Source organism: Cetorhinus maximus, chromosome 25 (genome assembly GCF_964194155.1).
Source record: "Cetorhinus maximus chromosome 25, sCetMax3.hap1.1, whole genome shotgun sequence".
NCBI lineage: Eukaryota > Metazoa > Chordata > Chondrichthyes > Lamniformes > Cetorhinidae > Cetorhinus > Cetorhinus maximus.
Window position 1 is genome coordinate 42261773 of NC_135903.1, and position 18303 is coordinate 42280075.

The window sequence follows — 18303 nt, forward strand, 5'->3', positions numbered from 1 at the left end:
TATCCTTTGCTGTATCCAGTGCCTTCAACTATTTCATGATATCACATGGAGTGAATCGAATTGGCCGAAGATAGACATCAATGATGCTGGGAAACTTGGGAGGAGGCCAAGATGAAGCATCCACCGGCACTTCTGGCTGAAGATGGTTGCAAATGCTTCATTCTTTTGTACTAGCATTCTGGCTTCCTTCATCTTTGAAGATGGAGATGTTTGTGGAGCCCTCTCCTTTGCTTATTTGTTTAATTGTGCACCACCATCCAGGATTGGATGTGACAGGAATGTAGAGCTTTGTTCTGATCTGTTGGTTGTAGAATCGCTTTTCTGTCTATCGCATGTTATTTATGCTGCATGTATGTAGTCCTGTGTTGAAGCTTCACCAGGTTGACACCTAATTTGTAGGTATGCCTGGTGCTCCTCCTGGCATGTTCTCCTGCACTCCTGATTGAACCAGTGTTGATCCCCATCTTGATAATGGTAGGGTGAGGGATATGTCAAACCTTGACGTTACAGATTGTGGTTGTATATAATTCTGCTGCTGATGGCCCACAGCGTTTCGTGGATGCCCAGTTTTGAACTGAGGATTTGTTCTGAATTTATCCAATTTAGCCTGGTGGTAGTGCCACACACCATGATATCCTAAGTGTAAAGATGTGACTTCAGGTACTGTGCAGTGGTCATTTCTACCAATACCATAATGGACAGGTTGGTGAGGACCGGGTCAAGTAGGTTTTACCCCTCTGGTTTACTCACCACCTACCTCAGGCACAGTCTGGCAGATATGTTATAAGAAATAGTAGCAGGTTTGGACCATATGGTCCATCCGCCTGCTCCACCATTGAATCCAATAATCTTGGGTTTCAACTCCACTTTCCTGCCCATTCCCCATATGACTTCATTCCCTGAGAGTCTAAATACCTGTTTAACTCGGCCTTAAATATATTAAACTTTAGAGCATCCAAGTCTCTGAAGTAGAGAGTTCCAAAGATTCAAATGCCTTGGAGAAATTTCTCCTAGTTTCAGTCCTAAATGCTCCTAGTTTCAGTCCTAAATGATCATCCCTTATTCTGAGATAGTGCCCATGAGTACCAGTTTCCCCTCTACCTTGTCAAGCCCCTTCATAATCTTGTATGTTTCAATGAGATCACCTCTCATTCTTCTAAACTCCAGAGAGTATAGAACCAATTTACTCAGCCTCTCGTCCCAGGAACCAATCCAGTGAACCTTTGTTGTAGTGCCTCCAATGCAAGTATATCCTTCCTTAAATACGGAGACCAAAACTGCATACAGATTCTATATGTGGCCTCACCAAAGCCGTATACAATTGTAGCTAGACCTTTAATAAAGGCCAACATGAAATTTGCTTTCCTAATTGCTTGTTGTACCTGTATGCTAACTTTGTGCTCCTTTTATGAGTAGACCCGTTTCATCTGAACCTCAACATTTACAAGTTTCATGCCTTTTATAAAATATTCTACCTTTTTAATTCTTACGACCAAAATCTCTCGCTTCCTCTCATTAAACTCCATCTACCACCTTGTTACCCACTCACTTAACCTGTCTCTCTCACTTTGCAGCCTCTGTGTCCTCCCCACAGCTTACATTCCCACTTAGATGCATTACTCTGTCTCTTTGTTGAAGTTGATATAGGTTGTAGATAGCTTAGGCATTCCACTATTCACTGCCTGCCAACTTGAAAATGCTCCATATATGCCTACTCTTTGCTTCCTGTCCATTAACTAATTCTCTATCCATGCTGATATATTACTCCCATCTCCAGGAACACTTACCTTGCCTATTAACAATTTGTGTGGCACCTTATCTAATGCCTTTTGGAAATCCAAGAATACAACATCTACTGAGTCCCCTTTATCTACCATCCTCAAAAATTGTCAAACGCTATTTTTCTTCCGTAAAACCATGTTGATTTTGTCTGAACGTTATATGGCTTTCTAAATGCATTGTTAAGACTTTCTTAATAATAGATTGCAGCATTTTCCTGATGACTGATTTCAGGGTGACTGGCCTATTGTTTCCTGTTTTGTCCCTCCTGCCTTTTCGAATAGCAGTGTTACATTTGCTAACTTCGAATCTGCTGTCCCAGAACCTCGAGTTTTGGAAAATCATACCCAGAAATTGGATTTGGAAAATCATCCACTGTCTCTGCAGCTATCTCTTTTAGAACCCTAGGATGTAGGCCAAGAGGTCCTGGGGATATGTTAAATTTTTGCCCATTAAGTTTTCTAATGCTTTTTCTCTGTTGATATTAACTACCTTAATCCCCTCACTGTTTTTAGCCCCTGGTTTACCCTCTATTTCTGTCATGCAACTTGTGTCTGCTGTGATGACAGACATAAAAAATGTTTTCAATGCCTCTGCTATTTCCTCATTCCCCATAAAAATTTCTCCTGTGTCTGTCTCTAAGGGACCAATGTTTACTTTAGCTGCTCTCTTCTTTATATACCTATAAAATATCTTACAATCCGTTTTTACATTCCTGGCTAGTTTACCCTCATTCTATTTTTTCCCTTTTTTAGTTTCTAAACACTCCCAATCTTCAGGCTTACTGTTTTTTTTTCTTGCAATATTATAAGCCTCTTGTTTTAATCTAATACTTTCCTTAACCCCCTTAGTAAGTCATGGATAGATCTTCCTTGCTGAGATTTTGTTTTCCAATGGATGTATTTTTGTTGAACATTTTGAGTTGTTTGTGTTTAAATGCTTATTTACTGTTTATTAACTGTTTATTTATCGCTATTAGTCTATTTTCCCAATCAACTTTAGCCAGCTCTCCCTTCATATCTTTCCAATTAGCTTTGTTTAAGTTTTAAGATTTTTTTTTTGCAATTAGCATATGTCACTTTCAAAGTTAATATGGAATTCAGTTGTATTATGATCACTATTTCCCAGTGAATCTTTTACTATGGGGTTACTGATTACTCCTGCCTTATTACAATATTAGATCTAAAATAGTTTTATCCCTACTTTTCTACAACCATTGCTCCAGGAAACTGCTATGAAAGCAATCTACAATACTCCTCTCTAGACCACCTTTGCCAATTTGTTTCTTCTATTCTTTCATGGGACGCAGGCATTGCTGGCAAGGGTAGCATTTGCCACCCATCCCTAATTGCCCTTGAACTGAGTGGCTTGCTAGGCCATTTCAGAGGGGCGTTACCACCTCCTGGAGCAAAGTGCCCAGGTAACTTTCCCCCTCCCCGATGTGGCACAATGTCTGTAGCTCAGACTCCAGCTCCTCAACTAGGATCCGAAGTTTCTCGAGCTGCAACCACTTATTACAGATGTGTTCACTCTGGATCAGTATGATAGCAAGAAATGATCTTTGATCGGAAGATGTAGAATCCATATGGGTGGTGGTAAGAAATAATGAGGGGGAGAAGACACTATTGGGAGTAGTCTATAGGCACCCTAACAGTAGTTACACTGTAGTACAGAGAATAAATCAGGAGATAATGAGGGCATGTAAAAAAAGGCAGTACATTATGGGTGACTTTAATCTTCATGTAGGTTGGGAAAATCAAATTGGCAGAGGTAGCCACTTGGGCCGGAAACAATTGTGCTAAACTTAAATAAGGGTAATTACAAAGGAATGAGGGCAGAGTTGGCTGGAGTGGAAAGGAGTTTAGCAGAAAAGATGGTTGATGAACAGTGGCAGACATTTAAGCAAATAGTTCATGACTCACAGCAAAGATATATCCCAGTGAGGAAGGAGGATATTTGGAAGGGGATAAACCAACCATGGTTAACCAAGGAAGTTAAGCATAATATCAAATTGAAAGAAAAAGCATACAATGTGGCAAAGATTAGTGGTAAACCATAGGCTCCTTAGAGAATGAGGCTGAGGAAATAATGGGGAACCAGGAAATGGCAGAGGAGTTGAACAAATACTTTGCATCAGTCTTCATGGTATAAGACACTAATAGCATTCCAAAATAACTAAATAATCAAGGGGCAAAAGGGGGGAGGAAATAAATACAATAACTATCACTAGAGAAAAAGTACTAGGGAAACTAATGGGGGCTAAAGGCCCATAAGTCCCGTGGACCTGATGATTTGCATTCTAGGATATTAAAGGAAGTAGCTACAGAGATAGTGGATCCACTGGTGGTAACCTTCCAAGAATCCTTAGATTCTGGAAAAGACCCAGAGGACTGGACAACTGCCAATGTAACACCCTTATTCAGAAAGGGAGGGAGACAAAAAAACAAGTAACTATAGACCAGTTAGCTTAACATCCATCATTGGGAAAATGTTAGAATCTATTATAAAGGATGTAATAGCAGAGCATTTAGAAATGCATAAATAATCAAGCAAAGTCAGCATGGCTTCATAAAGGGGAAACCATGCCTGACAAATGTATTAGAGTTCTTTCAGTAGGTAACAAGCTGGATAGATAAAGGGGAACCAGTAGATGTAATGTATTTGGATTCCCAAAAGGTGTTCAATAAGGTGCAGCACATAAGATGCCGCTTAATAAGATAAGAGCCCATGGTGTTGGGGGTAGTGTATTAACATGGATAGGAGATTGGCTAACTAATAGAAGACAGAGTTGGGATAAGGGGGCATTTTCAGGATGACAGCCTGCAAGTAGTGGAGCGCTACAGGGTCTAGTGCTGGGGCCACAATTAATTACAATATATATTAATGGATGAGGGAAGTGAATGTACTATCGCCAAATTTGCGAAAGACACAAAAATAGGTGGGAAGGCAAGTGGTGAGGATGTCATAAAGATCTACAGAAGGATGTAGACAGGTTAAGTGAGTGGGCAAAAACTTGGCAGAGTGAATATAATGTGGGAAAATGTGAGGTTATGCACTTTGGTAGGAAGAATAGAGGAGCTGAATATTATTTAAATGGAGAAAGACTGCAAAAAGCTGCAGCACAGAAGGATTTGGGGGTCCTCGTGCATGAATCACAAAAGTTAGCATACAAGTTCAGCAGGTAATAGGGAAGGCAAATACAATGTTGTTGGTAAAAGCAAAAAACTGCGGATGCTGGAAATCCAAAACAGAAGCAGAAATACCTGGAAAAACTCAGCAGGTCTGGCAGCATCGGCGGAGGAGAGCACAGTTGACGTTTCGAGTCCTCATGACCCTTCAACAGAAAAAAGTAAAAATAGGAAAGGGGTGAAATATAAGCTGGTTTAAGTGGGGGCGTTGTTGGGACAAGCAGCCAGTGATAGGTGGAGATAACCAAAAGCTGTCACAGACAAAAGAACAAAGAGATGTTGAAGGTGGTGATATTATCTAAAGGAATGTGCTAATTAAGAGTAGAAGACAGGACAGATAAGGTACAGATAGCTCTAGTAGGGGTGGGGGAATACTAAAAGGTAGAATTAAACAATGGGTGGAAATATATTTAAAAATAATGGAAATAGGTGGGAAAAGAAAAATCTATATAAATTATTGGAAAAAACAAAAAGGAGGGGGAAGAAACGGAAAGGGGGGTGGGGATGGAGGAGAGAGTTCAAGATCTAAAATTGTTGAACTCAATATTCAGTCCGGAAGGCTGTAAAGTGCCTAGTCGGAAGATGAGGTGCTGTTCTTCCAGTTTGCGTTGAGCTTCACTGGAACAATGCAGCAAGCCAAGGACAGACATGTGGGCAAGAGAGCAGGGTGAAGTGTTGAAATAACAAGCGACAGGGAGGTCTGGGTAATGCTTGCGGACAGACCGAAGGTGTTCTGCAAAGCGGTCACCCAGTCTGCGTTTGGCCTCTCCACTGTAGAGGAAACCGCATTGGGAGCAACGAATGCAGTAGACTAAGTTGAGGGAAGTGCAAGTGAAAAGCTACTTTACTTGAAAGGAGTGTTTGGGCCCTTTGACGGTGAGGAGAGAGGAAGTGAAGGGTCAGGTGTTGCATCTTCTGCGGTTGCATGGGTAGGTGCTGTGGGAGGGGGTTGAGGAGTAGGGGGTGATGGAGGAGTGGATCACAGAGGGAACGATCCCTACGGAATGCCGCCAGGGGGGGTGAAGGGAAGATGTGTTTGATGGTGGCATCATGCTGGAGTTGGCGGAAATGGCGGAGGATGATCCTTTGAATGCGGAGGCTGGTGGGGTGATAAGTGAGGACAAGGAGGACCCTATCATGTTTCTGGGAGGGAGGAGAAGGCGTGAGGGCGAATGCGCCGGAGATGGGCCGGATACGGCCACCGTGGGTGGAAAACCTCGGTTAAGGAAGAAGGAGGACATGTCAGAGGAACTGTTTTGAAAGTGGCATCATCAGAACAGATGCGCTGGAGGCGAAGGAACTGAGAGAATGGGATGGAGTCCTTACAAGAAGCGGGGTGTGAGGAGCTGTAGTCGAGGTAGCTGTGGGAGTCGGTAGGCTTGTAATGGATATTGGTGGACAGTCTGTCACCAGAAATTGAGACAGAGAGGTCAAGGAAGGGAAGGGAAGTGTCAGAGATGGACCATGTGAAAATGATGGAGGGATGGAAATTGGAAGCAAAATTAATAAATTTTTCCAGGTCCCAACGAGAGCATGAAGCAGCACCAAAGTAACCATCGATTTACCGGAGAAAGAGTTGTGGGAGGGGGCCGGAGTAGGACTGGAACAATGTTGTTGGCCTTTATTTCAAAGGGAATGAGGTATAAAAATAGGGGAGTCTTGCTAAAACTATACAAGGCACTATTTAGACGACACCTAGAATACTGTGAACAGTTTTGGTCCCCTTATCTAAGGAAAGATATACTGGCATTGGAGGCAGTCCAGAGAAGGTTCACTAGGTTGATCCCGGGTATGGAGGGATTTTCTTACGAGGAGAGGTTGAGTAGTTTGGGCCTGTACTCATTGGAGTTTAGAAGAATGAGAGGCGACCTTATTGAAACATATAAGATTCTTTGGGGGCTTGACAGGGTAGATGCTGAGAGGTTGTTTCGCCTTGTGGAGAATCTAGGACTAGAGGGCATAATCTCAGAGTAACGGGTCACCCATTTAAGACAGATGAGTAGGAATTTCTTCTGAGGGTAGTCAATCTGTGGAATTCTTTACCGCAGAGGGCTGTAGAGGCTGAGTCATTAAGTATATTCTAGGCTGAGGAAGACATTTTTAATCAGTAAGGGAATCAAGTGTTATGGGGAGAAGACAGGAAAGTGGAATTGAAGATTATCAGATCAACCATTGAATGGCGGAGCAGACTCGATGGGCTAAATGGCCTACTTCTCCTACATCCTACTTCTCCTACATCCTTTGGTAGATGACCAAAATCTTGGTCAAAGAGATAGGTTTTAAGGAGTGTCCTTAAGGAGCAAAGAAAGGTGGAGAGGTTTAGGGGGGTAATTCCAGAGCTTAGATCCTAGGCAGCTGAAGGCCAGCCACCAGTAGTGGAACAATTAAAATCAGGCATGCTCAAAAGTCCTGAATTAAGGAATGCAGATATCTTGCAAGGTTGTAGGATTTGAGATTAGAGGGTCGAATGCGGGAGGCCAGTCAGGACTATGTTCACAATCATATTGAAGTATTCTCTCTCGGGCCATTCTGGATTTGAGATTTCACTAAGTATTCATTTTTCTTATCTGCCCTACACACACATGCCACAAAAATCATGAAGGCAATGCCCCTTTTAAAGATTTTTGTTGACTAAAAAGCCTCCCGTTTGATCCACATGTGGATTTGTGTTTGGGTGGGAGGATGGGAGTTTGGAGATGGAGAAAAATTCAGGGACGGGGAGGGGGTTTGGAACCTTTTGAAACTTTTTAACACTTAATAAGTTTATTCAAGGCTGTGCTGTGTAGACCTGGAAAGTCCCAATTTTGGCTTCTGTTGAATTAGTTGATCCCATTTGGGGTTTTGCTGTTGTTCTTGATACCTTTGGTTCAAAAAGGGGAAGACGGCAGGATTCCTGCTCCTGCACACCACCCTGTTCTAGTAGTGTTGTGTAGATATAAGGAGGAACAATATCCAGCCCAGCCTTCAAAGCTTGCACATAAATAAAGGACTTTTAGGCCCTTCATTGAAAGCTCACTAATGTCTATGGAAATGTACCATGGCCTGGAATCCATAGCTTAAGGAGAGAAGGGTGGAAATTGAAGGGCGTAGCGGGGAAATCCACGGTTATTTTTGAAAATATTTCTACTACTTTAGTTCAAATATACTGTGTGCCTGCGTATGGTAGAAATTTATTGAATCTGATATAACTGGCTACAGGGAGCAGCTGACTCTTCCATTGTATAGATTTGCTAAGACCCGGAAGTGACTCCTGACCTCCCAGCACATTCCTCATCTGTTAGAGTCAGTGTACAGGAAAATAATTACACAGCGTAGTGCACCAAGTTGTCAGCCCAGTACCTGCTGGCATTATCAGTTCCTTCATTATATATGACTAGCGGGGCCAGAAGAACAGACCCACCCTGGTTGGATATTGTGGATTGAGTGGAAAGTCACTTATCAATCCTGTCAGCATTTTCTCTTTCCTGACACCGGTTTGTTGTGACTCAAGGATAGAGTCTGTATTACAAGTCATTGCATTTTACAGCATCATTAAAACATCTAACTCTCACTTGCTTGTATGCTATGCAGTATTTGGAGGAACTGAAAGTACTGTAAAAGTACTTTCCTACTTTTTCCTACATCAGATTTTACCAAATAGCTGTACACATGCCAATGAATGTCCTAATGACTGGGATTCCTCTGATCTTCCGCCTGCACACAAGGTGTCATGGAAATTATGAAGGCAATACCCATTTAAAGACTTTTGTTGACCAGCAAGTCTCCAGCTTGATCTCCATCTTTGTTGATTAACTGATCTCAGTTGGATGAGGGGCAGTAGAGATGCTGTCAATGATCTCGCTGCTCCTGTGCTAGAAATCAGCTCGGGGGGAGCTTGATAATATATCCTGATTGCTGTTCACTAACACTGGGATTATATCAGGTGTGAACAGATTAGGAAATTTGATGCTCTGTCTGCCACCATTCCACTGTCTAGACTCATACACGAAGAGTGGCACTTATGTGAAACTAGGACCTGTGCCTTAGCCATCCTAGTGGAGCACAATGCAGAATTGTTTGGACTTTCATAAAGGTTTGAAAGACCTGAAGTCCTTGTAGTTTAACTAAAAGCTACAGAAATCTAGTTATTATTTAGAGTTGAATAAGAAGTTAAGAAAGCGAGTACTGATGAAAGGTGTCATACTGTATTTGAGGGGGCTCTGGAATGGGGATATGCAACAGTAAGTGATTGGCACCTATATGTAGTTTATGATATTGACCTCAATATCAAAACCAAATGTAACTAAATGCAACAAAAAAACCTGAAGAAAGATTCAATGAATTAGTCAGTTGGGCCACCTAAATTAAAATTAATGATGAGAAATGTAAAATATTGCCTATTAGCTGAGTGATTGGACATTGTAAACATGCAATGGTTGAATTAGCAGAGAGATACTTATGAACTGATCTGATAGCAATGGTGAACTTGTCACTTTGTGTGTCAATAATGTAAGCTGTTAAAGCAAATAACATACCAGGGATAGCTCATGGAATTGAAGGCAAATTATTGACTTGGTTAGGAAATTGGCTGAGTGTTGGGAGACAATAAGTAGGGATAATGGGCAGGTACTCTAATTGGCAGGATGTTACAAGTGGTGTCCCACAGGGATCTGTTTGGAGCCTCAAGTATTCACTGTTTAGTAACGGCTCAGATAATGGGATAAAAATCCACATATCCAAGTTTGCTGATGACACAAAGATAGACAGCAATTTAAGCAGTGTAGATGGAAGTGTAAAATTATGAAGCAGAGTTAATACAGTAGGTTCAGTGGAATCCATTTGCCCCAATTTCCTCATTTCAATCTGGGCAAGTGTGAGATCATGTATTTTTACCTAAAAAGAATAGAAAGGGGACTTTGTAAATGGGTGAAAAGCTAGAAACTGGAAGTTTAAAGAGACATGGGGGTCCAGGCACATAAATCATTAAATCACAGAGCTAATGGAATGCTGGCCATTAAATCCAGAGTATGAGGATACAAGGGGGCAGAAGTCATGCTTCAGTTATACAAAGGCCTTGTTAGACTACACCTGGAGAACTGTGAGCAGTTCTGGGCACCACAACTTAGGAATGATATATTGGCCTGTGAGGGAGTGCATGTAGATTTATCAGAATAATGCCTGGAACCCAAAGGTAAAATTGAGGAATGATTGCACAAACTAGGATTGGCTTCCTTGGAATTTGGAAAGTTTAGGTCAATTCAGTTGATGCTTTCAAGATATTAAAAGATCCAGATAGGGTCGATAGAAACTATTTCTGCTGGTTGGGGACCAGGGGCATAGTCTAAAAATTAGAGTCACATCTGTGAGGAGTGAAATTAGGAAATGCTTCTACATAAAGGCTGGTAGAAGTTTGAAACTCTCTTCATCAATTGTTAATTTTAACTCTGAGATTGATAGTTTTGTTAACAAAGGTATTAAGGGATATTGGGCAAAGGCTACTAGGTCACAGATCACCCAATTTCCCAATTATTGAATGCCAGAACAGGCTCCTAACCAGACCAGTGAAGTATGGGTCTCGGAAAGTTTTGCCTGAGCAGACTTAACTTTGGATGTTTTTGCATTTGCTTGCTGAGTTTGGATTATACAAAAGCAATGTCTGCATTTACAGAGCAGGTTTCCCAAGTTTACCTTGTACATGCGCTTCTCCAAAAAATAAAATGCTCCAATCAAGAGAAGGATACCAGTTTTAAGTGAAGAAGTGTGGAGAGATGATACACAGACAGCGCTGTCCTGTGACCCGAACTATAATCTTTAAAATGTTCAGCTCCAGTCACCGTTTTGGAGAGGGGAGCAATCCGACTGAGTATAATGGGGATTAGTTTTGAGGAAAGAATAGAAAAATCGAGTTTTCAGTGAGGCATATAAAATAATAAAAAGTATGGATAATGTAAACCCGGGATATTACTCCAAATTAAGCTATGAAGGAATGAGCTCTGAAAATGAATTCTAAACTGATATTTGGGAGAAATTTCTTTGCTCCAAGAGTAATTCATGTTTGGGACATTAAGCTGGCTGAGGTTGTAAAGGCAGCTTTGGAATTGTTGCAGACTGTGATGGGAGGAGTGTGCAGTTAATTGTAGCCCCATTTCCCCACAGGTCATAACAATAGTTTAAATGTTTAATTCACCCCCAAAAACTGGCCAATTGTTTACCTTTGACATTGTTATTCCTAGCATAAGAAAAGCTCTAACCAGGCTTCTTTCAGTAAACACAAAAAAAAATTGATTTATTATAAAACAAACTGCTTTTAAATAAGCAAGCTGATAAACTGGTTAACATACAAGTTGTAGTTTAGAAGTGTAAAGATTTCCCCTTTTAAAAACACAGACATTCAAACCCCCATATACTCGCACACAAACACAGTCCCCTGCGGAGGCTGGAGGATGAGAATGTTTCTTTTAAAAAGGATAAAATTCGAAAGGATCTCAATACTGTTGATCTAACTGGTCTCAATAGACCTGGAAGTTCCTTCAGACAGATTTTTTGTTGAAACTGTCCTTGATGACTCTTAGTTATCACAACTTTGTGCAGATTTTCAAAATAAAACAGGGGTTATCTTGATGAGACGTTTCTGAGGAAAGTTTAACTCACTCTAGACCACATATAATGCAAAGGTAGGGAAGAGAGAGTCTTTTTCATGTAGCTTGCTTCTAAGGCACACCCACACACACTGCCTGAGAATTTTAAAGACTAAGATGTTCAAAGAATACATCTCTTAGGCCAGGTGTTTTTAACCAAGATCCTTTAACCTGGCAACAGCAGCTCTTTGTTGTCTTAGATATACTTAGATATCCTCTCCAGGTGTTCCCGCTGGACACCTCTGTGGACCTAAAAAATGGCATGGTCACAGCCCGAATTAATATTGCAAACTTTTTTTTTAAATCGGGAGGAAGAATGTCCAAAATTCAATGTCCTTCAAATTTTCCAAAAGCAGGTTCCTCACAGTATCATCTGCTGTGGAGCCCTAGCCCAGGCTGTGCCTCAGGGACAGGCCTTTGACTGCTTCACTCAATCATTTCCTTACTCAGTACCAGCTTTTAGTTTTTAGGGTTTTTGCACTGGGTATTGCTGAGTTCCGACAGCTGACCACTCCATAAACCCACTTTCAGTCCTTTACAAACCAGCATTGTTTTCACTTGGCCAAAATCTGGGTAAATAGCAAGCCCAAGAGTTGAGCAGAGGACCCTTGCCACTACTCCATCTTAATAAAATGTATCGTACTGCCATGTGCTCTCCGTTTGGAGCAAATTTATTAAAGATTGAGCAACTCGGTAAATGTCATTCAGTGAAATAGGAGATTTGTATTAGTTACAAACATTACCTTTAACAAAATGGCAATCATAAAGTTTCTCTAGTGCATATTCTTCACATGAAATTAATCTTTGAAAAACAGTTATTCGGTTCGGTGACAAAATGGTTACAAGGTGTCTCTGTTATTCTGACTTGGTGAATGCCTCCCAGTGTTCACCATCATTCATCACCACCTGGAAGACTAGGCCGCAGCCAGCATTAAGGGATTCCCCTCGGTGTTCGTGCTGTGGATGCATAGATACTGTGATGTCACTTAAATTGCCATTATCTGAGCTTAGGTTTGCTAAGCGAATGAGGTTGTAACAAAGCCTGTTCTTTAACTGACATCAGACCCTATTGCCACTACTTTATTCTATACGCCCAGTACAGAACTGTGTCAGAGATGCTGCTTATCCGTCAGTCTTCTCTAGATATGACATTATTCCTCAGAGGTGTGAGGTACTTTGTAATGGGAATATCCACTCCAGTTCCGAACTACAGTGTGAAGGTCTTAATTGCTAACTACAATTGATTATGGTATTAAAAGCAACATTTAATTGGTTCATTTATCTGTTAAATTTACAGCTCCAAGTGCACCTACTAACTGGAGGAGAGGCAAACTGCTTGGACAGGGAGCTTTTGGACGTGTCTACCTCTGTTACGACGTAGACACAGGAAGAGAACTTGCTGCAAAACAAGTCCAGTTTGACCCTGACAGCCTCGAGACCAGCAAAGTAAGTGCTGTGATCTCCAGTCCTCATGTACAAGAGCCGGGTATTAGTTAAACTGGTGCTGTGTAACTCCACTGACTACTCAGCTGGGTGTCACAGATCAAAGACCACAGGCTCAATCTCCAGCTGTGCCAAGTTTGATGACCTCAACCAGGGTGACGTGAGGATTGTTAGAATTAGCATCTCTCTCTCTCTCTCTCTCTCCTGGAGTAGAGATGAGAAAATGAGTCAGAACTCCTCTCCTGATCACTGTCCAGTCTGTCAGGAAGTGTGTGTGTTTGGGGCAGTGTTATAAGAGGTGGAATCTGGGTGTCATTCCCTCCTCATGGTTGCGAAATGTCTTTGGGCTTACAGTCTAGGCTCCAAATTCGCTTTCTGTCAAAACTTTTCTTGCTTACTTTATCGCTGCTGTAACACAACAGATGATAAAGGCTGAGTTATTTAAAATCCCAGAGGGAAATTTTAAGCAGCTGTCATAACCTATATTTTCCATTGGTACGTTTTGAGTTGCAGCTCTAAATTCAGGAATAAGACCACCAGTTCTCGAGAGGTTTTTATATCGAACTAAATGAATCATTTATTAATTGACAACAAATTAAACACATACACATGGCTACAAATTACTACTATCATAACTTTTAACAAATTCCCAAATTAATCTCCACTAAGGCAACAGTAACTAATAGATTTAAACAGACACCAGGCAAAGCTTTTTTCACCTTACGAATTCAAAATGAGGTTTCTTTTAATTTGTTCCTTTGCAGATACCGTGGTACAGGCTTAGATCTTACATGCCTCTACCCTGCACACACACACACTCCTTTCTGTTATACCCAGCCTTTCCCTTTGAATGCAAATTCTCATTGTATCACCAGGCCCTTTGAACTCCACCTTTTCTAACAATAAAACCCCTTTCATAGTACCAATTTTATTAATAATATAAGCATATTGCTTGGTGTCTCCTAGCTAGGTGCAAGATTTCACCCCCAATCTTTGAATGGTTTATTCAACAAAATGCAAATGCACCCTTTACCTTACTGTTTACATCTCAAAACTACTATACATCAAATCACCCAGACTAGCTGGCTTTAATCCAATTAACACACACTCACAGACACAGACTAAACCTCTATTTTTATAAAATAATTTCCAATAGCGTTATATGCATTAATGTCTCTTCATGACACTGCTGTCATGACCACTGCTGCTCTGAACTACCCTCTCTTGTACCTTCTCAACTTCAGCTATGATGCCTTCCAGGTTGCAACCTCACTATCTTGCATCAGGCTGACAATATTGCCTCCTCTTAACCCCCCTTCCCCAACTTCAACTTTGAAACTCTTCAGCCCCTTCAGTCTTTACTTCCTACAATTTTACAGCTTTTTGACATCTAACTACTTCTTCCTAATTTAACTTATCCCTTTTTTTTGTTTCAATCTTGGTGCCTCCCTTGTATGTAGACCTTAGATCAAGTGTTCCAGGGAAGAAAGTTCATTAAAATACTGGGTTATGCAAGCAAATACCAATCAATTATTTTTCAGTGTGTGTAGGAGAGGTCAACATCAAATTATTCATGCCTTTGCACTTGAATATGCTGGCTATTTTCCTATCAATCCTAAATACAAAGGATTCAGTTCCCATGCAGCAGACACTCAATATAGGTGAACAGAAGATTATGCTGAACGCACTAAGAAATTAGAAATGAGGTGCAGACAGTAATTAAGGAAAGTGATTTTTGTGTTTGTTTCCTTGTGTGAAGAGGTCAAAGGACTGGGGGGTGACTTCTAAAGTCACCATTTCAGCCCAATTACAGTTTAATTTCTCCATTGTTATATGATTATGATTTATCAACCCACTTGTTGTGTCGCAGGATAGCTAATTTATCCCTGTGGGAGCTGTTTCCTTTCAAAAATGAGAAACTGTATTGGGCACTTCCTGTGTTGGGAGGAGAGGGGTGAGATAAAATGCACTGAGTAATACAGTCAAAGTGTTGGTGGACGTAGTGAGCTTGCAGCACTAAGGACTGTACTTGTAGAAATCTTTCAATAATGTGCATTGGAGGAGGGGTGTTTTCTCTTTTTCTCCCAAATAGACTGACTCATGCTGGGGTTTGGTTCAATGTATGTCAGGCATCCTCTGGTATCTCGCTCAAAAGCCCATTCTCTGGTGGTATTGTATCAAGAGGTTATTTAACTTGGGGTTGCATCACAGCCTGGTTGGTTCATGTCAATTCCAATGGTTTCTGGTAAGCTGCATGGTTAGGGAGGGACTTTTGGGTTGCTGCATAGCCATGCAGCTCACAGGGAACCTTTGGAGTTAATAGGACCTATTCTAACTACCACAAAAATCAAATCAATCCCCTTGATCACTGTCCAGTGGAGAATGTCAGGTGATGACAATTAGGCTTGTTATAATGCAACCCCAAGTCAAATAACCTCCTGATCGTTTTAAGTTCCCAGGAGTGCAAGAATTTAAAGGGGCTGGGATTTAAATAAATCAGCCACACCCTACAGAAACAAATTAGAGGGAATAGTCATTCATTCACGCACACCTTGTACATCTTTCCTAATTCTCATTTCCATTGCCATTGATCAAAATGAAAATCAAGAGAGATGTATAACGGGTGGCTGAATTAATGTTACCCATTTACATTATTGCCAAAAGTCCAAATGACCTGTCAGGAGTGAGAATTTGGCTGTACTTTTCCCTCTACCCTCACCAGGATAATTGTTTTCCTAGCTGAGATCCAGCTAACTCAACACAGACTGGGAGAGACATTTTGGTGTTTTTTTTGGATTGCTCTAGCAAGGATGCTACTGCAATTATTTTATATGATGATGTTCTACACAGATAAAAATTGGCAAACAGGTGACAAATATGTTTATATTGAATTCTAACAAATGACCACTTTAAGAGTATCAAAACATAAATCTGATTTTAAAATCCTTCACTAACACTGAAGTGCTGCTGTTCAGTTTTCTCTGTAGTCTGGCAGTGTTCAAGACTGCATTATTGAAATGCAATGGTAACGCATAAAGAGTTGTTTGACTGTAGGCAAAACTGCACTTCAGCCAAAATACTTGCCCTTCAGCCTTGCCACATGTTACTCATAAATTCGCCCTTTCACCCTAGTCTTACAGAGCTGAGAATGTTCTGTTCAAACGCATCATGAAATCTCCCCTCTGACTGTACTGGTGGATGCTTTTCTAATTTGCATGGATATGTTTCACACATCCACCACCATTAGTCGACTTAATGAAATTCTGTTGACAGCATCAGGGAAGCACAAACAACATTGACATGATTTCTGTTTGAATCTTCTCATAGGAAGTAAGCGCTTTAGAGTGTGAGATTCAGTTACTGAAGAACCTGCAGCACGAGCGAATAGTGCAGTACTACGGCTGCCTGCGTGAGAAAGCAGAGAAGACTCTCTCAATTTTCATGGAGTATATGCCTGGAGTGAGTAGAAAAAAGCCATGCAAACTCGTTACTATTTAAAATCTATGGCATGCAACTTTTTTCTGTGAAATATGTTGGTTATTCTGAGTACCTATTGGTGGGAGGACGAGGCACTTTCCATTTCAGACAGCCTGTGTTGGCCGTTCGCAGCTCTCAAGTTTGTCACTGGATTAACAATTTTTGCAAACAGGAAATGTGTGCAGTATGTTCACCATACCCATTATGGACTGGTTGAGCCAAAAAGCCTGCTTTAACTTTTCTATGCACGCTTGTGATTGCTTTGTTATGCAAAGAAAGCACTGTATAGTTCAGGCTAAAGTACAAATTAAATTTACTGGAAGACATAAACCATATAGAAGAAAAATAAAACAGCAAATAAACAGCCACACTACATATAATGTTTGCTGATACCATAAGCCATTTTCTGAAACTTAAAATAGGGGTTTTAACATTCTTAGTCCTTTTATAGATTTTTTCCAAATGAAGCCTGTGACATTGGCACTAAAGCAGTACAATATGATGTGGGCTGATCATTCTAAAGAGCTGGGAGAGTGTGCCAGCCATTGAGTTGGAGGTAGGGTGGGACTTGTAGTTTTAGTTTACTTGTAAACTACAACAAATAAAGCCTGCGACTGGAAGTACAGCAAGCAGAGTCTCTGCACTTATGCCCGGAACTACAGCAGCAGAGGGTTTCAGCAGCAGATGAGCTGAAGCAGGGTTGTAGAAGGAGGGAATTAGGTGGTTTTGGTGACGAACAGAATGTTTGTCAGGCGATCATTGGCAATTGGTTTTGTTTTCTGTCGCTAACCATGATATATATTACATAGCATTTAGTACTGAAACTGGCTATTCGACCCAACTGGCCTATGCTGACGTTTATGCACCACATAAGCCTTCTCCCAACTCCTTCATCTCACCCTATCAACGTATCCTCCTATTCCTTTTTGCTTCATGTACTGAATGAACTTCCCCTCAAATGCACCTATGCTATTCACTACACACACACGCACATGATAACAAGTTCCATGTTCTGATCATTCTTGAGTGTTCACGCTACCCCCAAGACAAAGTATGTCATAGTAGGAAATGGACCATTTTAATATTCCAGTGCATTTTTGAGTCACAGTTTCACATAACACATGTCTCCATTTTTAACATAACACAGTATATTCACATTGTAACTGCAGCATTGTTGCAAACATCTTTTATTCCTTTTAAGCACCAGTTTGGTTCAGTTGTTAGCACTATTGCCTCTGTCAGAAAATTATGCATTCAAACCCCATTACAAGCTTCACATAATCCACACTGACACTTCAGTGAAGTACTTAGTGCTGCCTTTCAGATGATACCTCACCTGAAACCCTGTCGGCCTATTCAGAAGAACATGAGATCCCATGGCACTGAAGAGCAGGGCATTCTCTTAGATTCCAGACAGTGACCATACCTTATAAAGAATCTGTAAAATGTTTTTGGAAGTTCCAAGTGCTTGACATGGCATTGTATAAATGGAGTACCTTTCTATTTAATGAAAATGTCTATAAATTTTGAAGTTCTCACTATTCTCCATCTCTTCCTCTATGCCAATTTTCCTTCTCTTCCCCACCTCCCCATTCTTTTCTTTGTTCTACTAACCATGTGCTCTCCCCTTATAACCCCTCTTCCCTATCACCTCCATCTTTTGGCTTCCCTGGTTTCTTTGGCCTTCCTCTTCCCATGCTCTTTCTCTCCCTTCCTTGCTGTTGCACACTCCTTTCCCTCCATAAAATGGGCTAACTAGGCCTTTCCTGGTGATGTACATAACTAACATACAAATCCTG

General features: G+C 41.0%; 1 protein-coding gene across 1 annotated transcript in view; it reads left to right on the plus strand.

Moving 5' to 3' along the window:
* Window positions 1–18303, plus strand: part of map3k3 (mitogen-activated protein kinase kinase kinase 3) — a 126042-nt gene that overhangs the window by 81512 nt on the left and 26227 nt on the right. Inside the window, exons 13-14 of the mRNA XM_078529842.1 lie at window positions 12882–13030; window positions 16355–16486. Coding sequence (XP_078385968.1) covers window positions 12882–13030; window positions 16355–16486 — 281 coding nt within the window. The remainder of the gene's footprint in view (window positions 1–12881; window positions 13031–16354; window positions 16487–18303) is intronic.